At 38.1% G+C, this 25,262-nt stretch overlaps 1 protein-coding gene across 8 annotated transcripts in view; it reads left to right on the plus strand.

The window, feature by feature from the left end:
• SENP7 (SUMO specific peptidase 7) overlaps positions 1-25,262 on the plus strand; it is a 204,277-nt gene that overhangs the window by 12,469 nt on the left and 166,546 nt on the right. For 7 of the 8 annotated variants that reach the window (XM_015129622.3, XM_015129631.3, XM_015129634.3 and 4 more), the window contains exon 3: positions 5,996-6,094. In XM_015129622.3, the coding sequence (XP_014985108.2) occupies positions 5,996-6,094 (99 nt within the window). Of the gene's footprint in view, positions 1-777; positions 875-5,995; positions 6,095-25,262 lie in introns of all 8 variants that reach the window. The other variant, XM_028844663.2, reaches the window with a different exon arrangement.

Below are 25,262 nucleotides of genomic sequence, written 5' to 3' on the forward strand. Positions count from 1 at the left end.
AAATAGAAGGTTAAAAAAAATCTTATGCCGAGGCAGTAGAATCACTTGAGGTCAGGAGTTCAAGACCAGCCTGGCCAACATGGTGAAACCCCATCTCGACAAAAACACAAAAATTGGCCGGGCTTGGTGGCTCACGCCTGTACTCCCAGCACTTTGGGAGGCCGAGGCGGGCGGATCACGAGGTCAGGAGATCGAGACCATCCTGGCTAACATGGTGAAACCCTGTCTCTACTAAAAATACAAAAAATTAATGGGGCGTGGTGGAGGATGCCTGTAGTCCCAGCTACTCGGGAGGCTGAGGCAGGAGAATGGTGTGAACCTGGGAGACGGAGCTTGCAGTGAGCTGAGATCGTGCCACTGCGCTTCAGCCTGGGCAACAGAACGAGACTCTGTCTCAAAAAAAAAAAAAAAAAAAAAATAGCTGGGCATGATGGTGGGTGCTTGTAGTCCCAGCTACTTGGGAGGCTGAGGCAGGAGAATCGCTTGAACCCGGGAGGCAGAGGTTGCAGTGAGCCGAGATTGCACCATTGCACTCCAACCTGGGTGACAGAGCGAGACTCTGTCTCAAAAAAAAAAAAAAAATCTTATATTGCCAGGATGAATACTATCATACTACTTTGAAATACCTCTGTATTAACTACTACTATTTTTGTTTTTAATATATCCAGTGAAGTGAAATATCCTGCTTTAGACTGTTGCATTATTCATGCAATTAATCTGAAATCCTGCCATTAGAAATTAATACTGAATTAATCCATTTCTCTTTCTGATTTTTAGATGTTCTACAGTGTTTCTTAAACTTTTGTTTACAAGGAAGTTGAGACTTACAGAAAAGTTACAGAAATTTTGCAGAGTTCCTGTACAATTCACTCAGGTTCTCTCAATGTTATTATCTTATGTAACTATAGTATGATTATAAAAAACAAGAAATTTATATTCATACAGTACCTTAAACTGGTGGTCCCCAACCTGTTTGGCACCAGGGACCAGTATCGTGGAAGTCAGTTTCCCATGGACAGGGGTTGGGAGGATGGTTTCGGGATGAAACTGTTTTACCTCAAATCTTCAGTCATTGGGTTCTCAGAAGAGCATGCAGCCTAGGTCCCTTGCACGTGCAGTTTACAATAGTATTTGTGCTCCTATGAGAATCTAATGCCACTGCTGATCTGACAGGAGTTGGAGCTCAGGCCCTAAGGCTCCCATGCTGCTCACCTCCTGCTGTGTTGTCCTTGGCCTGGGGGTTGGGGACCTCTGCTTTAAACTGTAGACATCATTTGGATTCCTTCGGTTTCACTAATGTCCTTTTTCTGTTGCCAGATCCAATCCAGGATCCCACATTGCATTTAGTTGTTAGGTCTCCTTAGTTTTCTTAAGTCTGTGACAATTCTTCAGTCTTTTTTCTTTCATGACCATGACACTTTTGAAGAAAACTGGACAGTATTTTGTAGAATATCTCTCACTTTGGGTTTGTTTCAGGTTTCTCAAGATTAGATTAAGGTTATGACTTTTTGGGAGGAATACCACAGAAGTGATAGTGCCCTTCTTAGTGCATTATATCAGGGGTTACGTGATAGTGATATATCTTAGTACTGGTAATGTCAGCCTTGATTGTTTGGTTAAGATGGTATCTGCCTGTTTGCTCCATTGTAAAGTTATTTTTCTCCTCTTTATAATTAATAAATAGGGGAGATGCTTTGAATCTGTGCAAATATATTATTTTATCTCAAACTTTTGTTTACTATTGTAGCATCTATCAGTGTATCTTGCCTGCAAATTTGTATTTGTGATATTTTGGTGGTTTTCTGTTTTGCTCATTCACTATAGATTTATGAATGTAAATTCTTCTATGAGGGACCAGTGTGGTGGCTCACAACTGTAATCCCAGCACTTTGGGAGGCTGAGGTGGGAGGATTACTTGAGGTCAGGAATTTGAGGCCAGCCTGGGCAACAGAGTGAGACCCCATATCGAAAAATAAAAATTAGTTGGCATGTTGGCATATGCCTGGAATCCCAGCTACTTGGGAGGCTGACATAGGAAGATTGCTTGAGCCAGGGAAGTTGAGGCTTTGGTCAGCCATGATTGCACCACTGCATTCCAGCCTGGATAACAGAATGAGACACTGTCTCTAAAAAATAAAAATTCTTCTGTAAGGGAGAGCTGATTATCTTCCCCAATTTACTTACTTATTTATTTATTTAGAGGTCCTCCTGCTTCGGCTTCCCAAAGTGTGAGGATTCTAGGCATGAGCCACTGTGCCTGGCTTCACTTATTTATTTATATCAATATAGACTCATAGAATATTTAGTTTATTCTGTGAGTTATAATCCACTACTGTCATTACAGGTTTGTTGGTCAAAGTATTCCAGCCTTGGGAGATCTTTCATGTTGGCTGTACCCTTTTGACGTGCTCCTATCTTTTTTTTTTTTTTTTTTTTTAACGCTTACTTTCTGACACTGTATATTTTTTGGCACTGCAAGATGCTTATCTTGTGTTTTCCCTGCCCCAGGCTTGAAATCAACCACTTTCCCAGGGAGTCCTGGTTCTTTCATTTGAAGGATGATATTTAGAAACCCAGGTCTGTGTGCTAGGTATACTTGCAACTGGGATGTCATTGTTTTTAGGCTTTCTCAACAGACAAGACTAGAAAAATATATGTTCACACATACAACATACGTATCTCAATTTTCCCACAGAAACACATGTATCTATATTTATTTCTCTATCTGCCTATCTGTATAAAAAAATGAATACTGATACTTCTGATTCCAGTCCCACACCACAAGGCTTATTCTAGCTTTTCCTCTTTCCTTATTTTTTTTCTGTCTCTCATTATCTACAATATATTTACTTATTTCTTAATCCCATAATTTATACATAAAGTTGTGGTAGTGCATTTAAAAAATGTAGACTTTCTTAGAAAATTAGCATATTACATTATTGTTAGTAGTTTATATTACTGCCTTTTCCTCCAGGCTGCTAGTGGAAATAAATTACCAAAAGGATAAGAGCTTTGATGGATACAGGGAGAAGATACTAACACATGTTGAATTTAAAGTGTTTGGCCTGGGCCTGGCAGGTTGGCTTATGGCTATAATCCCAGTACTTTGGGAGGCCAAGATGGGCAGATCACTTGAGGTCAGGACTTCAAGACCAGCCTGGCCAAGATGGCGGAAGCCCATCTCTACTGAAAATACAAAAATTAACTGGGTATGGTGGTGCATTTTTGTAATCCCAGCTACTCCGGACGCTGAGGTAGGAGGATCGTTTGAACCCGGGAGGTGGAGGTTGCAGTTAGCTGAGGTCGCGTCACTGCACTGCACTTCAGCCTTTTTGAGATTCTGTCTCAAAACAAAAAACAAACAAACAAAAAAAAACAGTGTTTGAAGTGTTTGGCTGGGTGTGGGAGCTCATGCCTCTAAACCCAGCACTTAGGGAGGCCAAGGTGGGAGGATTGCTTGAGCCCCAGAGCCCAGGAATTCGGGACTAGCCTGGGCAACAAAGTAAGACCCTGTGTCTACAAAACAAAAAAAAATTAATCAGATATGATGGTGCATGCCTGTGGTCCCAGCTACACAGGAGGCTGAGGCAGGAAGATTGCCTGGGCCCAAGAGGTAGAAGCAGGAAGTAAGTTATGTCTGAGTCATTACATGCCAGCCTAGGTGACAGAGTGAGACCCTGTCTCAAATAAATAAACACGTGTTTAAGAAATATTTCTAAAATGACACTAGATTGTTGTAGAGATATTCTAAAGTTCAGTTAAACAAAAAGAAGACCACCCAGACACAACCAGAATTAATACTATGAAGTGTATCCTTCTAGTTTATTTGTCTCTTTATAAGAAACATATTAAAAAATAGAAAACCACAAAATACTGTCTTGTAATCTGTTTTTTCCTACGTACCTGTATATAATGAACATTATTTTCTGAAATCTAATTGATTAAAGCATTGGTCAGTAGGTATTTATTGGGTACTCAACATGTATTGGATACTCCATTAGACATAAGTAACCAGGGAAATAGTGGTGAACATTTTTTTCTTTGACTTTTATTTAAGTTCAGGGGTACTACGTGCAGGATGTATAGGATCGTTGCATAGGTCGCCATGCTGTGCGCCATGGTGGTTTTCTGCAAGAACAACCTATCACCTAGATATTAGGGCCAGCATCCATTAGCTATTCTTCCTGATGTACCCTCTACCTGTCTGACAGGCCCCAATGTGTGTTGTTCCCCCGTTGTGTCCATCTGTTCTCATCATTCAGCTCCCACTTAAAAGTGAGAACGTGAATTGTTTGGTTTTCTGTTTCTGCATTAGTTTGCTGAAGATAATGTCTTCCAACACCATCCATGTCCCTGCAAAAGACATGATCGTGTTCCTTTTTATGGCTGCATAGTATTCCATGGTATCTATGTACCACATTTTCTTTATTCAGTCTATCATTGATGGGGATTTGGGTTGATTCCATGTCTTTGCTATTGTGAATAGTGTTGCAGCAAACATGTGCATGCATATATCTTTGTAACAGAGTGATTTATATTCCTTTGGGTATATACCCCGTAATGGTGTTGCTGGGTCAAATGGTATTTTTGCCTCTAGGTCTTTGAGGAATCACCACACTGTCTTCCACAATGGCTGAACTAATTTACAGTCACAGCAGTGGTGTAAAAGTGTTCCTTTTTCTCCACAACCTTGCCAGCATCTGTTGTTTTTTGACTTTTTAGTAATAGCCATTCTGAGTGGTATGAGATAGTGTCTCTTCGTTTTGATTTGCATTTCTCTAGTGATCAGTGATGTTGCTGACCACATGTGTGTCTTCCTTTAAGAATCGTTTGTTCATATCCTTTGCCCACTTTTTAATGGGGATTTTTTTTTCTTATAAATTTATGTTCCTTTTAGACCCTGGATATTAGAATTTTGTTAGATGGATAGACTGCAAAATTTTTCTCCGAATCTGTAGGTTGTCTGTTCACTCCGATGATAGTTTCTTTTGCTGTACAGAAGTTCCTTAGTTTAATTAGATCCCATTTATCAATTTTTGCTTTTATCGCAATTGCTTTTGGCATTTTTGTTATAAAATATTTGCCTGTGCCTATGTCCTGAATGGTATTGCCTTGATTTTCTTGTAGGGTTTTTATAGTTTTGGGTTTTACATTTAAGTCTTTAATCCATCCTGAATTAATTTTTGTATATAGTATAAGGAAGGGATCCAGTTTCAGTTTTTTGCATATAGCTAGCCAGTTCTCTCAGCACCATTTATTAAATAGAGAATTATTTCCCCATTGCTTGTTTTTGTCAGGTTTGTCGAAGATCAGATTGTTGTAGGTGTGTGGTCTTATTTCAGAGTTCTTTATAATGTTCCATTGATCTGTTCCATTGATTCTGTTTCAGGAATGTGTGGTGTGGCAGTGATGGTTGCGTAGATAAAATAGTAATTTTGACAAGAATCTGGAGTACTTCACTAGGGAGAGAAGGAAGAGCATTCTAGATTGAGGGAACAGTATATGCAAAGGTTTAGAGATATGAAATAATGTGATGTGTTTGAAGAAGGTTGATTCATTCAGCGTGATTGGGTTGTAGTTTTGATGTGTGTGTGATGTGAAAGAGCCCAGACTGTAAAGAGTTTTACAGTTGTAAAGAGTTTTATCTGTAAGTAATGGCTACCGTTGTTGAATTTTAAGTATTGCAGCCATAATTAGGTTTTATGTATTAGAGAACTCTGGGGCTGACATTTGAAAGGTTAAAAGGGGAGAAGACAGCAGGCAAGAGAATAGTTAGGAAGCTCTTGTGATTCTTCATTTATCTACTTTCAAAGTCAAGGAGAGGGTTTTTGTAAATAAAAATTATATTTAATTGCATATGAATTAAGCACTGAATTTAAAACTCCTTAAAACTGTTAGCAAATTATTAATGCAGGGTAATATAATGGTTCTGTTAGCTGAATTAGCTCTTGTATATAGTTCAATTAAACTAATTATTTTCTCATCCTATTTTCAGATAAGAAAGATGTTAAATGCAGAATCAGAGGATGTCCATGTTCAATCACCACTGTCCAAATTCAGAAGCTCAGAATGCTGGAATCTCCCTTTGCAGGGGGTAAATAAAATTAAAATTAATTTCTTCTAAGTATATAGTTTTATTTGGTATGTTTAAAATATTGTAATAATAAACTAGTTCAATCATTATGGAAAACAGTATGGCGATTCCTCAAGGATCTAGAACTAGAAGTACCATATGACCCAGTCATCCCATTACTGGGTATATACCCAAAGGATTATAAATCATGCTGCTATAAAGACACATACACGTGTATGTTTATTGCGGCACTATTCACAATAGCAAAGACTTGGAATCAACCCAAATGTCCATCAGTGACAGACTGTTAAGAAAATGTGGCACATATACACCATGGAATACTATGCAGCCATAAAAAAGGATGAGTTTGTGTCCTTTGTAGGCACATGGATGCAGCTGGAAACCATCATTCTCAGCAAACTATCGCAAGAACAGAAAACCAAACACCGCATGTTCTCACTCATAGGTGGGAACTGAACAATGAGATCACTTGGACTCGGGAAGGGGAACATCACACACCGGGGCCTATCACAGGGAGGAGGGAGCGGGGAGGGATTGCACTGGGAGTTATACTTCATGTAAATGACGAGTTCCAACATGGCACCAAGTATACATATGTAACAAACCTGCATGTTATGCACATGTACCCTAGAACTGAAAGTATAATTAAAGAAAAAGAAAAAAAGAGTGTAATGATTTTACACCTATGTATCAAACCTGGAGAAACTGACAGATCAAATGGGAACATCTGATTTAAAAGTGTGATTCAAAAGTCATTGAGTTCATTCATATGACGATAATTTTGGGGCAAATCATGGCCCCTTCCTTAATTGTGTATTTTGTCTTCACTTATGGAATTGATTTGAAGATATTCAAAGGAGAGTCAAAGATTTTTGTAACTTAACTATAATAAAAATATGATTTAAATTATAAAAAGCTTAAAATAAAAAAAGATGATTTTTGTAACTTAAATATAATAAAAATATGATAAACTAAAAAAAAAAAATACTGTAATAAAACTGAATTTTTGCCGGGCGCGGTGGCTCATGCCTGTAATCCCAGCACTTTGGGACGCCGAGGTGGGTGGATCACCTGAGGTCAGGAGTTCGAGACCAGCCTGGCCAACATGGTGAAACCCCGTCTCTACTAAAAATAGAAAATTGAGCCAGGCATGGTGGCACATGCCTGTAATCCCAGCTACTAGGGGGCTGAGGAAGGAGGATTGCTTGAACCTGGCAAGTGGAGGTTGCAGTGAGCCAAGATCGTGCCACTGCACTCCAGCCTGGGCAACAGTTAGTTGATATTCCGTTTCAAAAAAAAAACAAAACAAACAAAACACTGAATTTTTATTTTCTGATATGTCCCTTTTTTGGTTTTCTTGTGTTATTTAATTGCAGATTTTAGTTCATTTTTGGCATGTTTAAATGATACTTTGAGGTTAGGCTCTTCAGTTTAAAACTGTATACATTATTATGCATGATTGATTTCTTCATGAAATTTAAGTCTTATTATTGTAAAATAAATTCTGTTTTAAGTTTACTAAAATGATAAGATTTATAGAATTGTTTGTTCTTATGCTCTTGACCCATTTTAAGTTTGAGAGTGTATGTTTTGAAGAGTAATACAACTATATTTCAAAAGGTATTTTGATTATAAATCTGGACTTTATCTCACTGTTAAGCATTATAATCAGGCTTTGATGAATAAGGCTTAAGATAGCAGTTTTTTGTGTTTTGTTTTTTAACTTTTTAGTGGTACAAGTGCAGGTTTGTTCCATAGGTAACTTGTGTCATGGGGGTTTGTTGTACAGATTATTTCATCACCCAGATATTAAGCCTAGTACCCATTAGTTATTTTTCCTGCTCCTCTTCCTCCTCCCATCCTCTGACCTCTGAAAGGCCCCAGTGTGTATTGTTCCCTCTATGTGTCCACGTGTTCTGATCATTTAGCTCTCACTTATAAGTGAGAACATGCAGTATTTGGTTTTCTGTTCTTGTGTTAGTTTGCTGAGGATAATGGTCTCCAGCTTCATCCATGTCCCTGCAAAGGACATGATCTCATTCTTTTTTATGGCTGCATAGTATTCTATGGTGTATGTGTACCACTTTTTCTTTATCTAATCTACCATGGAAGGGCATTTAGGTTATTTAGAGACAGGGTCTGTGTTGCTCACACTGGAGTGCAGTGGCACAATCATAGCTCACTGAATCCTTGAACTCCTGGGCTCAAGTGATCTTGCTGCCCAGCCTCCTGAGTAGCTGGGAATACAAGCAGGTGCCTGGCTACTTACCATTTTTTTTTTTTTTTTTTTTTTTTGTAGAGGTGGGATCTTGCTATCTTGCCTAGGCTTGTCTTGAACTTCTGGCCTTAAGCAGTCTTCCTACTTTGGTCTCCCAGAGTGCGGGGATTAGAGGCATGAGCCATTGGAATGTGGCCTTGGAATGTGGAAGTCTGAGAGGAAGGTGCTGGCAGGGTTGACTTCTGAGGCCTCTTTACTTGGATTGCAGATGGCTGTCTTCTCTCTGTGTCTTCACATGGCTTTTTCTCTGGGCATGTGTATCCCTAGTGTCTCTTCTTCTTATAAGGACATTAGTCCTATTGGAATAGGACTCCACGCACATGACCTCATTCAACCCCTTTTAAGGCTCTGTCTCTGCATACAGTCACATTAGGAGTTGGGGCTTCAACATATGAATTTTGGGGGAATACCATTCAGTCCATAACTGCAGCATTCATTTTAGGATAACACTTTTTAAGTAATCTTAAATATATATATCTATATTTTTTTTGTTATAAGAAAAAATAGCCATTATTTATTTACTTATTTTTTTTTTGGGACAGGGTCTTGTTCTGTCACCCAGGCTGAAGTGCACTGGTGCACTCATGGCTCATTGCAGCCTCAGCTTCCCGGGCTCAAGCTGTCCTCCCACCTCAGCCTCCTGAGTATCTCGGATTACAGGCATGCGCCACCATGCTTAGCTAGTTTCTAAATTTTTTTTGCAGAGACAAAGTTTTGCTATGTTGCTTAGGTGATCCTCCCACCTCAGCCACCTGAAGTGCTGGGGTTACAGGCGTGAGCCCTCGTACCGCTTGACCCTATTAACCATTTTTTTTTTTTTTTTTGAGACGGTGTTTCATTTTTGTTGCCCAGGCTGGAGTATAATGGTGCGATCTTGGCTCACTGCAACCTCCGCCTTCCAGGTTCAAGTGATTCTCCTGCCTCAGCCTCCCCAGTAGCTGGGATTACTGGCATGCGCCACCATGCCGGGCTAATTTTGTATTTTTAGTAGAGGTGGGGTTTCTCCATGTTGGTCAGGCTGGTCTCGAACTCCCAATCTCAGGTGATCTGCCTGCCTTGGCCTCCCAAAGTGCTGGGATTATAGGCATGAGGCACTGCGCCTGGCCTCCTATTAACCATTTTTAAAATTTGTTCTTAGAGGAGAGATTTGTCCTCAGTATTTTTTGCTTTAAAATTAGTGTAAAAGAACATTTAGAAATGTTGTTATTAAATAATACATTTGTTGTTTTGTATTGGATACAAAGAGTACATAAAAAGGGAAACAGTAAAGGAGACCAGGTGTGACTTATGTTTACTTAAAAAGAAAATAATATATTTGCATAAGGTTAGAAAATTTGGGCTATGTAGAAAGGTACAAGGTGGGCTTACACTTGTTATCCTAGCGCTTTGAGAGGCTGAGGTGGGAGGATCTCTTGAGCCCAGAAGTTGGAGACTAGCCTAGGAAATATAGCGAGATCCTGTTTCTACTAAAAATTGGAAAATAAGGTAGGCGTGGTCTTGTGCACCTGTAGTTCCAGCTACTCAGGAGGCTGAGGTGGGAGGATCCCATGAGCCCAGGAGTTCAAGATTAAAGTAAGCTATGATTGTACCACTGTACTCCAGCCCGGGCAATGATGAGACCCTGTCTCAAAAAAAAAGTATAAGTTGGAGCAAATAAAATCTCTTTCTGTCATTTTTCTCTAAAGGCAACCACTATTAATGAGTTTTTTCATTTATTTCTAGAAAAAAAAGCATATTTCCATATATATGGAAATTTTTGATATTCGCGAAAGTTAAGTGATACTTAAATTTTGGGAAATCGGCATCCTGTTTGAGACTGGAAGTGGCACATGTCAGCCTTACTGTGCTCTGTGGTTGGCTTAAACTTCACTGTATTTGCTAAATATTTGCTCATACTTTGTATAGTGTTTGAGGCTGTGCAAGGATCTTGCTGCATTTCCACTGGTCTACTTTTTTGTTAATGTTTTTAGTGGTTTTCAATGGAAGAGAAAGGAATAAATGCCCCTTTCCATAGTCTTCAGCAGAATTTTAACTCATTTATTTATTTGTGATTTTTATTGACATATAGTTACATTAAACAGGCAGTCTTAAGTGTAAAGTTAGATGAACTCTGACTAGAGTAACATATTGTCATGCTCCAGAAATTTTCCTTGTTTTCATTTTGTCTTTTAGAAAATCAAAAGAATTTAATATATTTTTAATTGATTCATTTTTCTTTTTTATGTGACTCAAGTATATGACTCAACCATTGTGTCTTTTCCTCATCTGTTGCTTGTACCTCCACCATGATTCTGGCAATCTTCTGATTTCTGTTTCCATTGTTTTGCCTGTTCTTAAATTTCATAAAAATGGAATGACATAATATGAACTCTTTTGTGTTTGGCTTCTTTTTATTCAGTATAATATTGCTAACATTTATCCATGTTTTGCATCTGTCACTGGTTTGTTTCTTTTTATTGTTATGTAATATTCCATTATGTGAATATGCCATGGTTTATTTAATTCTCTATTGATTGATTTTTAGGCTCGTTTTTTTTTTTTTTTGAGATGGAGTTTCCCCCTTGTTGCCCAGGCTGGAGTGCAATGGCGCGATCTCAGCTCACCACAACCTCTGCCTCCTGGATTCAAGCGATTCTCATGCCTCAGCCTCACGAGTAGCTGGGATTACAGGCATGCGCCACCACACCCGGCTAGTTGTGTATTTTTAGTAGAGATGGGGTTTCTCCATGTTGGTCAGGCTGGTCTTGAACTCCTGACCTCAGGTGATCCGCCTGCCTTGGCCTCCCAAAATGCTGGGATTACAGGTGTGAGCCACTGTGCCCATCCTGGCTTGGTTTTAATATGCATTTTTGTGATGACTAATGACATTAAAAACATTTTCTGTGGTTGTTAGGTGGAGTGTTGTGTAGATGTCTATTAGGTCCAGTTAATCAAGTCCCAGGTTAAGTGAGAGTCTCTTTGTTAGCTTTCTGCCTCAGTGATCTGTCTAATGCTGTCAGTGGGGTGTTGAAGTCTTTCACTATTATGATGTAGTTGCCTAACTAAGTCTTTTTGTAGGTCAAGCAAAATTTGTTTCTTGAATCTGCGTGTACCAATGGTGGGTGCATATGTAATTAGGTAGTTAAGTCGTTTTGTTAGATTTTACCATTTATCATTAGGTAATACCCATCATTGTTCTTCTTAATTGTTGTTTAAAGTCTGTTTTATCTGATATAAGAATAGTGGCTCCTGTTCTTTTTTGTTTTCTATTTGCATGGTAGATCTGTCTCTCTCCCTTTACTTTGAGCCTGTGGATGCTGTTACATGTGAGATGGGTATCTTGAAGATAGCAGATGGTTGGGTCTGGTGTTTTTATCCACCTTGACACTCCATGTCTTTTAAGAGGGATGTTTAGCCATTTATACTCAGGATTAGTATTGATATGTGAGATTTTGATCCTGTCATTATGTTGTTGGTTGTTGTATAGACTTGATTGTACAGTTGCTTTATAGTGTCTGTGGGCTATGTGCTTAAGTGTATTTTTGAGGTAGTAGGGATCATTCTTCTGATTCCATGTTTAGTACTCCCTTAAGGACCTCTTTCTTGTAAGGCTGGTGTAGTTGAAGCAAATTCCCTCAGTATTTGCTTGTCTGAGAAGGATTTTATTTGTCTTTCACTTATGAATATTAGGCTGGTAGGATATGAAATTCTTAGTTGGAATATCTTTTCTTTAAGGTTGACTAAAAGAGGCCCCCAATCTCTTCTGGTTTGCAAGGTTTCTGCCAAGAAGTTTGCTGCTAGCCTGATAGGAGTTCCCTCTGTACATGACCTGACCCTTCTCTCCAGCTGCCTTTAAGATTTTTTTTTTTTTGCATTGACTTTGGTGAATTTGATGACAATGTGCCTTGGGGATGGTTGTCTTGTATAGTATCTAGCTGGAGTTTTCTGTATTTCATAAATTTGCATGTCAACCTTTCTTTCTTTCTTTTTTTTTTGGAGATGGAGTCTCTCTCTGTTGCCAGGCTTAGTACAGTGGCACGATCTTGGCCTCCGCCTCCCAAGTTCAAGCAATTCTCCTGTGTCAGCCTCCTGAGTAGCTGGGACTACAGGTGCATGCTGCCACACCTGGCCAATTTTTTGTATTTTAGTAGAGACAAGGTTTCACTGTGTTGCCCAGGCTGGTCTTGAACTCCTGAGCTCAGGCAATCCACCTGCCTCAGCCTCCCAAAGTGCTGGTATTACAGGCTTGAGTCACCGTGCCTGGCCTGCATGTCAGCCTTTCTACTGCAATTCGGGAAATTTTTGTGGACCATATCCTCAAATGTATTTTCCAGGTTGCTTATTCTCTCCATTCTTTCTCAGGAATGCCAGTGAGTCATAGATTTAGTCTCTTTACGTAATCTCATTAATTATTCCTCCACTGATGAAATGTTTCTATAGCTCTAAAACTCTGAAGACTCTGCCAAAAGATTCCTAGAACTGATAATTGACTTTAGCAACCTCTCAGGATACAAAATCAATGTGGAAAAATCAGTAGCATTTCTAGACACCAATAATGTCCAGGCTAAGAGTCAAATCAAGAACACAATCCCATTTGCAATACCATAAAGAAAATGAAATACCTAGGAGTACAGTTGACCAAGAAGGTGAAAGAATCTACAAGAAGAACCACAAAACACTGCAGAAAAAAAATCAGAGATGACACAAATAAATGGAAAAACAATCCATGCACATGGATTGGAAGCATCAACATCACAAAAATGACCATACTACCCAAAGCAGTCTACAGATTCAATGCTATTCCTATCATATTACCAATGTCATTTTTCAGATAATTAGAAGAAACTATTCTAAAATTCACATGGAACAAAAAAGAGCCCAAATAGCCAAAGCAATCCTAAACAAAAAGAATAAAGCTGGAGGCATCATAGTACCTGACTTTGAATTATATTTAAGCCCACAGTGACCAAAATGCATGGTACAGGTATAAAAACAGACACATAGAGCAACGGAAAAGAATAGAAAACTCAGAAATAATGCTGCACACCTACAACCATCTGATCTTTGAAAAGCTGACAAAAACAAGTAATGGGGAAAGGATTCCCTATTCAATAAATGCTGCTGGGACAGCTGGCTAGCCATATGCAACAGAATGAAACTAGACCCTTGCATTTTACCATATACAAAAATTAATTCAAGATGGATTAAAGATTTAAATGTAAAACCTCAAACTATAAAAATCTTAGGAAAAATATCTAGGAAATACCCTTGTTGTTATCAGCCTTGGCAAATAATTTTTGGCTAATGCCCCAAAAGCAATTGCAGCAAAAACAAAATTGACAAATGAAACTTAATTAAAGAGCTTCTGCACAGCAAAAAAACAAAACAAAACAAAATCCTTAGGGAATGGGAGAAAATATTCACAAACTATGCCTCTGACAAAGGTCTATTATCCAGATTCTATAAGGAACTTAAACAGATCAACAAATGAAAAACCAATAACTTTATTAAAAAATAGGCAAAGGACACGAACAGATATTTCTCAAAAGAAGACATACAGGTACTCAGAATTACTATGAAAAAGTGCTCATTGTGACTAATCATCAGGGAAATACGAATCAAAACCACACTGAGATACCATCTCACACCAGTCAGAGTGGCTATGATTAAAAAATGAAAAACCAGGTGCCAGCAAGACCGTGGAAAAAAGAAAACACTTATGAACTGTTTGTGGGCATGTAAATTAGTTCAGCCACTGTGGAAAGCAGCTTGGAGGTTTCTCGAAGAACTTAAAGCAGAGCTACCATTTGAACCATCAGTCCTATTACTGGGTATATATCCAAAAGAAAATAAATAGTTTTGCCAAAAAGACACATGTAGTTAAATGTTCATCATTGAGCTATTCATAATAGCAGAAACATGGAATCAACTTAGGGTACCCATCATTGGTGGATTGGATAAAAACAATGTGGTACTATACATCATGGAATACTATGCAGCCATAAAAAGGAATGAAATCATGTCCTTTGCAACAACATGGATGCAGCCAGAGGCCATTATCTTGTGCAAATTAATGCAGGAACAGAAAACCAAATATTACATGTTCTCATTCATAAGTGGTAACTAAACACTGAGCACACATGGCCATAAAGATGGGAACAACAGACACTGGGGACTCTTAGAGGAGTTAGGGAGAGATGGGAGAAGAGGTTGAAAAACTACATATTGGGTACTATATTCACTACCTGGGTGATGAGATCTGCACCACCGCCCCGGCACCACTCAATATACCCATGTAAGAAACCTCTACATATACCCCTTGTATGTAAAATAAAATTTGAAATAAACCCATCTCTATAAAAAATACAAAAAATTAGCCAGGTGTGGCACATGGCTGTAGTCCCAGTTACTCACGTGGCTGAAGTGGGAGGATCTCTTGAGCCTGGCAGGTGGAGGTTGCATTGAGCTGAGATTGCGCCACTGCACTCCAGCCTGGGCAACAGAGTGAGACCCTGTCTCAAACAAACAAACAAAAAACCCCTCAGATTTGAAAATAAAACCTTTTCAGATGTTGATTATCAGTTCTATATCTTCTTTTGTGAAATGTCTTTTAAAATTTTTTTCACTTTAAAAAACAATTTTTTTCTGTTTTTGTTTATTCATTTATTTAGTCTTTTTTTTTTTTTTGGTAGAGATGGGGTCTTACAGCCCAGGCTGGTCTTAAACTTCTTGCCCCAAGTGATCCTCCCACCTTGCCTCCCAAAATTCTGAGATTACAGGTGTGAGCCATTGTACCTGGCCTAAAATAAATTTCCTTGTTGATTAATTTAGAATTACATTCATCCATCTTCATTATTCTGTGAGTTTTGACAAATGTATACACGTTGCAACTACCATCATGATAAAGGTATGTGTGTGTGTGTGAGAGAGAGAGAGAAAAATTGTATAACCATACCTTGGAGACACTGCTGGTTTGGTTCCACATCACTGCACTAAAGCAAATATTGTAGCAAAGCGAGTCATCTGATTTTTTTTGGTTTCACAGTATATATAAAAGTTATGTTTACACTATACTATAATTTATTAAGTGTATAATAGTATATCTAAAAATGTACATACCTTTATTAAAAAATACTTTATTGCTAAAATTTTCTATCCATCTTCTGAGCCCTCAGCAAATCACTGTATTGCCACTGGAGCATGGCTGAAAGTTGCCTCAAAATTGATGGCTACTGACTGATCAGGGAGGTAGTCGCTGCTGAAGGTTGGGATGGCTGTGACAATTTCTTAAAATAAGACAACAATGAGTTTTTCCACATTGATAGATTTTTCTTTTCATGAAAGATTTATCTGTATTGTGCCATGCTGTTTGACGGCATTTTATTTACAGTAGAACATCTTTCAAAATTGGAGTCACAGTAGAACTCTCAAACCCTGCCACTGCTTTATCAACTAAATTTATGTGATATTCTAAATCCTTTGTTGTCATTTCAGCAATGTTCATAGCATCTTCAATAGAACTAGATTCCATCTCAAGAAACTATTTTCTTTTAAGAAAGAAGCAACTCCTCATGTTTTAGTTTTCTTATAAGGTTGTAGCAATTCTGTCCCATCTTCAGGCTCCACCTGTTTTTTATTTTTTATTTTTATTTTTTTAAAGATGGAGTCTCCCTTTGTCACCCAGGCTGGAGTGCACAGGTGTGATCTTTTCTCACTGCAGCCTCTGCCTCCCAGGTTAAAGCGATTCTCCTGCCTCAGCCTCCTGAGTGACTGGTACTACAGGCGTGCACCACCATGCCTGGCTAATTTTTGTATTTTTAGTAAAGACAAGGTTTCATCATGTTGGCCAGGCTGGTCTCGAGCTGTTGACCTCAGGTGATCCACCTGCCTCCCAAAGTACTGGGATTACAAGTGTGAGCCACTGTGCTTGGCCCAGGCCGCTGCTTCCACCACATCTGCAGTTACTTCCTCCATTGAGGTCTTCAGCCCCTCCAAAGTATCCATAAGGGTTGCAGTCAACTTCTTGCAAACTCTTGTTAATGTTGATATTTTAACTTTCACCCGTGAATCACAAATGTCATTAATGGCGTCTATAATGGTAGATCCTTTCCAGAAAGTTTTCAGTTTACTTTGCCCAGATCCAGCAGAGGAATCACTATATATGGTAGCTATATGATATATTTCTTAAATTATAAGACTTGAAAGTTGAAGTTACTCCTTGATCCATGGGTTGCAGAATAGATGCTGTGTTAGCAGGCATGAAAACAACATTAATTTCCTTGTACATCTCCATCAGCGCTTTTAAGTGACAAGGTGCATTGTTAATGAGAAGTAATATTTTGAAAGGAATCTTAAAAATTCTTTTTTTCTTTGCTTTTAAGCTCCGTCGGATTTGAGGAATCTCTTTTTCTGAGTAGTAGTTCTTAAAGCTTAAAAGATTCAGGAAGTCATGCTGTAACAGATGTTCTGTCATCCAGGCTTTGTTTTTCCATTTCTAGAGCACAAACAGAGTAAATCTGGCATAATTCTTAAGGGGCCTAGAATTTTTCATATGGTAAATGAGCATTGGCTTCAACTTTAAGTTATCAGCTGCATTAGCCCCTAACAAGAGAGTCATCCTGTTGTTTGAAGCTTCGAAGCCAGGCATTGACTTCTCTTCCTTGGCTCTCTTTGGCTGTGGAAGTCCTAGATGGCGTCTTCTTCCAATAGAAGGCTGTTTCATCTACTTTGAAAATGTATTGTTTAGCGTAGCGACCTTCAGCAATTATCTTAACGAGATCTTCTAGATAACTTGCTGTGGCTTCTGCGTCAGCACTTCCTGCTTCACCTTGCAATTTTATGTTATGAAGATGGCGTCTTTCCTTCAACATCATGAACCAACCTTTGCTAGCTTCAGACTTTTGTTTTGCAACTTCCTTACCTCTCTCAGCCTTCATAGAATTGAAGAGAGTTAGGATCTTACTTTGAATTAGGTTTTGGCTTACGAGAACATTGTGGCTGGTTTGGTGTTCTATCCAGACCACTAAAACTTTCCCTATCAGCAGTAAGACTGTTTTGCTTTCTTATCACTAGTGTATTCACTGGAATAGCACTTTTAGTTTCCTTCAAGAATTGCTCCTTTGCATTCAGAACTTTGCTAACTGGTGCAAAAGGCATAGCTCTTGGCCTGTCTCAACTTTCATCATGGCTTCCTCACTAAACTTAATCATTTTTAGTTTTTGATTTAGAGTGAGACACTTAAGACTCTTCCTTTCACTTTGAATTCTTGGAGGCTACTGTAGGGTTATTCATTGGCCTAATTTCAATATCCTTGTGTCTCAGATAATAGGTAGGCCCCAGGAGGAGAGAAACTGAAAAATGGCCAGTTGTTGGAGCAGCAGAACACCCACAACATTTATTAAGTTTGCCATCTTACATGGGTACAGTTGGTTGTGCCCCAAAACAGTTACAGTAGTAACATCAGATGATCAGAGATCACCATAACAGATGCAATAATAATGAAAAAATCTGAAATATTGTGAGAATTAGAAAAATGTGTCAGAGAGACATGAAGTGTGCATGTGTTGGAGAAATGTTGATAGACTTGTCCGGTGCAGGATTGCCACAATCTCAATTTGTTAAAAATATGTCTGATAAGCACAACAAATAAAACAAAGCACGATAAAACAAGGTATGCCTATATTTACTTATAGTTTTTTTGATATGTTTACAGTAGTATGAATTACAAAACTTGCATAGATGCATATAGTTATCACAAATAAAATATTAGGTCCATGGCTCCAAAAAATATACTTGTGCTGTCCACTTTATAGTAATTCCTCCCCCTCCCCCTAACCTCTGGTGACACTGTTGTTTTTTGTGCCTATAATTCTCTGTTTTCCAGAATGCCACATAAATGCGATCATACAGTATATAATGTTTTGAGAGTGGCTTTATTCACTCAGTATAATGCCATTGAGATTGATCTCTGTTAACCCTTGAAGGACATTTGGGTTGTTTCCAATTTTTGGTGATTATGAATAAAGCTGCCATAAATACTCATAGGTTTTTATGAGAATGTAAATTTTAATTTCTCTGGGGTAAATAGGAGTGAAATTTCTAGATTATGTGGTAAATGTATATTTAACTGTCAAACTTTTCTAGAGTGGTTCTAACATTTTACATTCCCACCAGTAATGAATGAGGTTTCTGGATGCTGTCGGTCTTTGGTAGTACTTGGTACTGTCAAGGTATATTTACTGGGTTGGTGCCAAAGTAACAACAGTTTTGCCATTAAAAGCAAAAACTGCAATTATATTAGCACTAGTCTTATATTTCTTAAAATAATAGGCTTTACTTTTTTGGAGGAGTTTTAGGTTTACAGAAAAATTGAGGGGAAAGTACAGCGAATTCCTATATATTCTTTTATACCCTGTCACTCCTTTCCCCTAGTTTTTTCTATTACTATTTTAGTGTGAAAGTTGTCAGAATCCAAATGGAGTCAATAATGTTAAAAAAGCCCTTAAAAGTAGAGATGGGGAAGGCTTTCACACTTGTATGCCTGTTAACAAAAACTGTCACAAAAGACTCTGTGAAAACCACAACCTTGCCACAAAGACCATTACAGCCTTGCACAAAAAAATCTCTGCAAGGACATCTGCACAACTGCCTGTCTAGTCTTGTGTTGGTGTCACCCTTGTTAATGATTTTTGTAGCCAGGGTTACTTATTTTGAAACAGTTGTGTGATCCTCTTCATTTTTTACTTTAAGAACCTTTGTCTTTCTTTCCTCCCTGAAAACACATAGTTTACTATGACACATATATTCCCATTGTAATGTTCGACTCCCCAGTAAGTATCTTCTTTTAGAGAGCTTCTCTGTTTTATAGGTACACATTATATTAGTGTGGTACATTTGTTACAGTTGATGAGCTGATATGAATACATTAGTATTTAACTAAAGTGTACAGTTTTACATCAGGGTTCACTCTTTGCATTGTATATTCTGTAGGTTTTGACAAATATGCAGTGACATGTATCCATCATTACAGTGTAGTACAGAAAAATGTGATAGCTCTAAAAATCCCCTATATCCTACTGATTTAAAAAATCTCCGTCGTGTTTCCTTTTTCAGAATTCATATAATACTTGGAATCATATAGCCTTTCCAGGTTGGCTTCTTTCACTTAACAATATACTGTTAAGATCATTCCTTGTTTTCTAGTAGCTTATAGTTCATTTTACCTCAAAATTAAAAAAAAAAGTATATATATTTTTGAGACAGGGTCTTGCTTTGTTGCCTAGGCTGGAGTGCAGTGGTGCAATCACAGCTCACTGCAGCCTCGACATCCTGGGCTCAAGCCATCCTCCCACCTCAGCCTCCTGAATAGCTGGGACATCTGGTGTGTGCCACCACACCTGGCTAATTTTTAATTTTTTTGTGTGTAGATGGAGTCTCCCTATGTTGCCCAGGCTGGTCTCAAACAAACTCCTAGGCTTTAGCAATCTGCTCACTTCAGCCTCCCAAAGTGCTGGGATTATAAGCGTGAGCCACTGTGTCCAGCAAAACAAAAACAAAAACAAAAACAAAAAAAACCCACACCCCCCCCAGTATATATATATATACACTTTGTTTTTTATAGCAGTTATTGGTTCACAGCAAAATTGAGCAGAAAGTATAGAGTTCACACATACCATCTGTCTCCCCTTGAGAGTCTCCCTGATATCCTTTTTTAAATTGCTAGACACATTCTAAAAGAGTTGTAACACTTACCATTTCTTTTTATTGGTGAATTATATTCGATTGTGTATATGTATAACAGTTTGCCCATTCACCTATTGAAAAAACAACTTGTTGCTTCCAAGTTTTTAGCAGTTATGAGTAAAGCTGCTGTAAATGTTTGTGTGCAGGCTTTTGGGTAGACCTAAGTTTTCACCTTATTTGAGTAAATACCAAGGAGGACAATTGCTGAATTGTGTTGTAAGAATATGTTTAGTGTTGTCAGCAATTGCCAAAGTTTCTTCCAAAGTGGTTGTATCATTTTGTATTCCCAGCAGCAACTAATGAGACTTCCTGTTGCTCCAAATTCTTGCCAGAATTTGGTTTGTCAATGTTCTGGATTTTAGCTATTCTAACTGATGTGTAGTGGTATTTTTATTTTATTTTTTAAACTTAAATTTTTACATTTTATTTTTAAGGATTTTTTCAGAGCAGTTTTAGTTTCACAGCAGAATTGAGAGGAAAGTACAGAGATTTTTGATATGCCCCTTTCCTCCATACATGCATAGCCTCTCACATTATCAATATTCCCCACCAGAGTGATACATTTGTTATAATTAATTAACCTACATTGACACCATCACCCAAAGTCCATAGTTTACATTAGGGTTTACTCTTGGTGATGTGTATTCTATGAGTTTGGACAAATGTCTAATGACATATATCCATCATTATAGTATTATATACAGTATTTTCACTGTCCCCCAAATCTTCTGTGCTGCAGTCATCCCTCCCTCCCCATGAACCCCTGGCAACTACCAACCTTTTTACTTTCTCCACAGTTTTGCCTTTTCCAGAACATCATATAGTTGAAATCCTACAGTATACAGCCTTTTCATATTGACTTTCTTTCACTTAGTAATATGCATTTAAGTTTTCTCCATGTCTTTTCATGGCTTCATAGCTCATTTCTTTTTAGTGCTGAGTAACATTCCATTGCCTGGATGTCTTACAGTTTATTTCTGCATTTGTATGCCTAGGACATTTTGGTCACTTCCAAGTTTTGGCAACTATGAATAAAGCTACTGTTAACATCTGTGTACAGGGTTTTGTGTGGACATTTTTTTCAGGTTCTTTGGGTAATAAATAATAAGGAGCAAGATTGTAATGTGTTTAGTTTTGTGAGGAAACTACAAAACTACCTTCTAAAGTGGCTGTACCATTGTGCATTACCTACAGCAATGAATGAGAGTTCCTGTTGCTTCTTATCTTTCCTAGCATTTGGTGGTGTTAATAGTCTGGATTTTGGCCATTTTAATAGGCATGTAGTAGTAGCTAATGGTTTTATTTTCATTTTTCTGATTGCATGTGATATGGAGCATCTTTTCATATGCTTATTTGCCATCTGTGTATTTTTGGTGTTATGTCTGTTAAGATATTTGGTCCATTCTTTAATCAAGCTTTTCATTTTCTTTTTTTAAAATTAATTATTTATATACCATAAGTTATTGGGGGTACAGGTGGTATTTGATTCCACAAATAAGTTCTTCAGTGGTGATTTGTGAGATTTTGGTGCACCCATCACCTGAGCAGTGTACACTACACCATATTTGTAGTCTTTTGTCCCTCGCCCCCTCCCACTCTTTCCCCCAAGTCCCCAAAGTTCATTGTATCATTCTTATGTCTTTGCATCCTCATAGCTTAGCTCCCACATATCAGTGAGAAGACATGATGTTTGGTTTTCCATTCCTGAGTTACTTCACTTAGAATAATAGTCCCCAATCTCATGCAGGTAATTGCAAATGCTATGAATTCATTCTTTTTTATGGCTGAGTAGTATTCCATCACACACACATATATATATATATACACACACACACACACACACTCACACCCACACACCACAGTTTCTTTATCCACTTTTTTTTTTTTTTTTTTTTTTTTTTTTGAGACGGAGTCTGGCTCTGTCGCCCGGGCTAGAGTGCAGTGGCCGGATCTCAGCTCACTGCAAGCTCCGCCCCCCGGGTTTACGCCATTCTCCTGCCTCAGCCTCCCGAGTAGCTAGGACTACAGGCGCCCGCCGCCTCGCCCGGCTAGTTTTTTGTATTTTTTAGTAGAGACGGGGTTTCACCGTGTTCGCCAGGATGGTCTCGATCTCCTGACCTTGTGATCCGCCCGTCTCGGCCTCCCAAAGTGCTGGGATTACAGGCTTGAGCCACCGCGCCCGGCCATATCCACTTGTTGATTGATGGGCATTTGGGTTAGTTCCACAATTTTGCAGTTGTGAATTGTGCTGCTATAAACATGCATGTGCAAGTATCTTTTTCAAATAATGACTTCTCTTCCTCTGGGTAGATGCCCAGTAGTGGGATTGCTGGATCAAATGGTAGTTCTACTTTTAGTGCTTTAAGCAGTCTCCACACTGTTTCCATAGTGGCTGTACTAGTTTACATTCCCACCGGCAGTGTAGAAGTGTTCCCTGTTGACTGCATCCATGCCAACATCTCCTGTTTTTTGATTTTTTGATTATGGCCATTCTTGCATGAGTAAGTTGGTATCACATTGTGGTTTTGGTTTGCATTTCCCTGATTATTAGTGATGTTGAGCATTTTTCATATGTTTATTGGCCATTTGTATATCTTCTTTTTGAGAATTGTTGATTCCTGTCCTTAACCCACTTTTTGATGGGGTTGTTTTTTTCTTACTGATTTGAGTTCATTGTAGATTCTGGATATTAGTCCTTTGTCAGATGTATAGATTGTGAAGATCTTCTCCCACTCTGTGAGTTGTCTGTTTACTCTGCTGACTGTTCTTTTGGCATGCAAAAGCTCTTTAGTTTAGTTAGGTCTCAGATATTTATCTTTGTTTTTATTGCATTTTCTTTTGGGTTCTTGGTTCATGAAATCCTTGCCTAAGCCAGTGTCTCGAAGGGGTTTTCCAATGTTATCTTCTAGAATTTTTATAGTTTCAGGTCTTAGGTTTAAGTCTTTAATCCTCTTGAGTTGATTTTTGTATAAGGTGAGAGATGAGAATCGAGTTTCATTTTCCTACATGTGGCTAGCCAATTATCCCAGCAACATTTGTTGAAAAGGGTATCCTTTCCACATTTTATATTTTTGTTTGCTTTGTTGAAGATCAGTTGGCTGTAAGTATTTGGGTTTATTTCTGGGTTCTCTATTCTGTTCCATTGGTCTATGTGACTATTTTTATACCAGTACCATGCTGTTTTGGTGACTATGGCCTTATAGTATAGTTTGAAATCAGGTAGTATGATGCCTACGGATTTGTTCTTTTTGCTTAGTCTTGCTTTGGCTATGCAGGCTCTTTTTTGGTTCCATATAAATTTTGGAATTGTTTTTTCTCATTCTGTGAAGAATGATGGTGGTATTTTGATGGGGATTGCATTGATATGTAGATTGCTTTTGGCAGAACGGTCATTTTCACAATATTGATTGTACCCATCTGTGAGCATGGGATGTGTTTCCATTTGTTTGTGTCATCTATGATTTCTTTCAGCAGTGTTTTTTAGTTTTTCTTGTAGAGGTCTTTTGAATCCTCGTTTTAAGTTTATTTCAAAGTATTTTGTGTTTTTTGCAGCTATTGTAAAAAGGGTTGAGTTATTGATTTGATTCTTTGCTTGGTCACTGTTGCTGTATAGAAGAACTGCTGATTTCTGTACATTGATTTTGTATGCAGAAACTTTGCTGAATTCTTTTATCAGTTCTAGGAGCTTTCTGGAGGAGTCCTTAGGGTTCCCTGAAGGTAAATGATCATAGCGTCAGCAAAAAGTGACAGTTTGACTTCCTCTCTACCGATTTGAATGCCCTTTATTTCTTTCTCTTGTGTGATTGCTTTGGCTATCTAGTACTGTGCTGAAGAAGAGTGGTCAGAGTGGGCATCCTTGTCTTGTTCCAGTTCTCAGAGGAAATGCTTTCAACTTTTCCCCATTCAGTATTGTGTTGGCTGTGGGTTTGTCATAGATGGCTTTTATTATATTGAGATATATCCCTTGTATGCCAATTTTGCTGAGAGTTTTAATCATAAAGAGATGCTGGATTTTGTCAAATGCTTTTTCTGCATCTATTGAGGTGATCCCGGGATTTTTGTTTTTAATTCTGTTTATGTGGTGTATCACATTTATTGACTTGTATTTGTTAAACCATCCCTGCATCCCTCATATGAAACCCACTTGATCATGGCAAATTATCTTTTTGATATGTTGTTGGATTCAGTTAGCTAGTATTTTGTTAAGGATTTTTGCATCTATGTTCACCAGGGATATTGGTCTGTAGTTTTCTTTTTTTGTTTTGTCTTTTCCTGGTTTTGGTATTAGGGTGATACTGTCTTCATGGAATGATTTAGGGAGGGTTCCCTCTTTCTCTGTCTTGTGGAATAGGTCAATAGGATTGGTACCAATTCTTCTTTGAATGTCTAGTAGAATTCTGCTGTGACTTCATCTGGTCCTGGACATTTTTTTGTTGGTAATTTTTAAATTACCATTTCAGTCTCGCTGCTCATTATTGATCTGTTCAGGGTATCTAATTCTTCCTGATTTAAGCTGGGAAGGTTGTATTTTTTCCAGGAGTTTATCCGTCTCTTCTAGGTTTTTTAATTAATGTGCATAAAGGTGTTCATAGTAGCCGTGAGTGATCTTTTGTATTTCAGTGTTGTCAATTGTAATATCTCCTGTTTTGTTTCTTAGGTTATTTGGATTTTCTGTCTTCTTTTCTTGGTTAATCTTGCTTATGGTCTATTCATTTTATTTGTCTTTTCAAAGAATCAGCTTTTTGTTTCATTTATCTTTTGTGTTTTTTTGTTTGTTTCTATTTCTTTAGTTGTGCTCTGATCTTGGTAATTTCCTTTCTTCTGTTGGGTTTGGGTTTGGTTTGTTCTTGTTTCTCTGGTTCCTTGAGGTGTAATCTTAGAATGTCATTTTGTGCACTTTCAGTCTTTTTCATGTTGGCACTTAAGGCTATGAACTTGCCTCTTAACACTGCCTTTGCTGTATCCCATAGGTTTTGATAGGTTGTGTCATTATTGTCATTCAGTTCAAAGAATTTTTTAATTTCTGTCTTGATTTCATTTTTAACCCATTCCTTATTCAGGAGCAGGTTATTTAATTTCCATGTATTTGCATGGTTCTGAAGTTTCCTTGTGTAATTGATTTCCAGGTTTATTCCACTGTGGTCTGAGAGAGTGTTGATATAATTTCAG

Source organism: Macaca mulatta, chromosome 2 (genome assembly GCF_049350105.2).
Source record: "Macaca mulatta isolate MMU2019108-1 chromosome 2, T2T-MMU8v2.0, whole genome shotgun sequence".
Lineage (NCBI taxonomy): Eukaryota > Metazoa > Chordata > Mammalia > Primates > Cercopithecidae > Macaca > Macaca mulatta.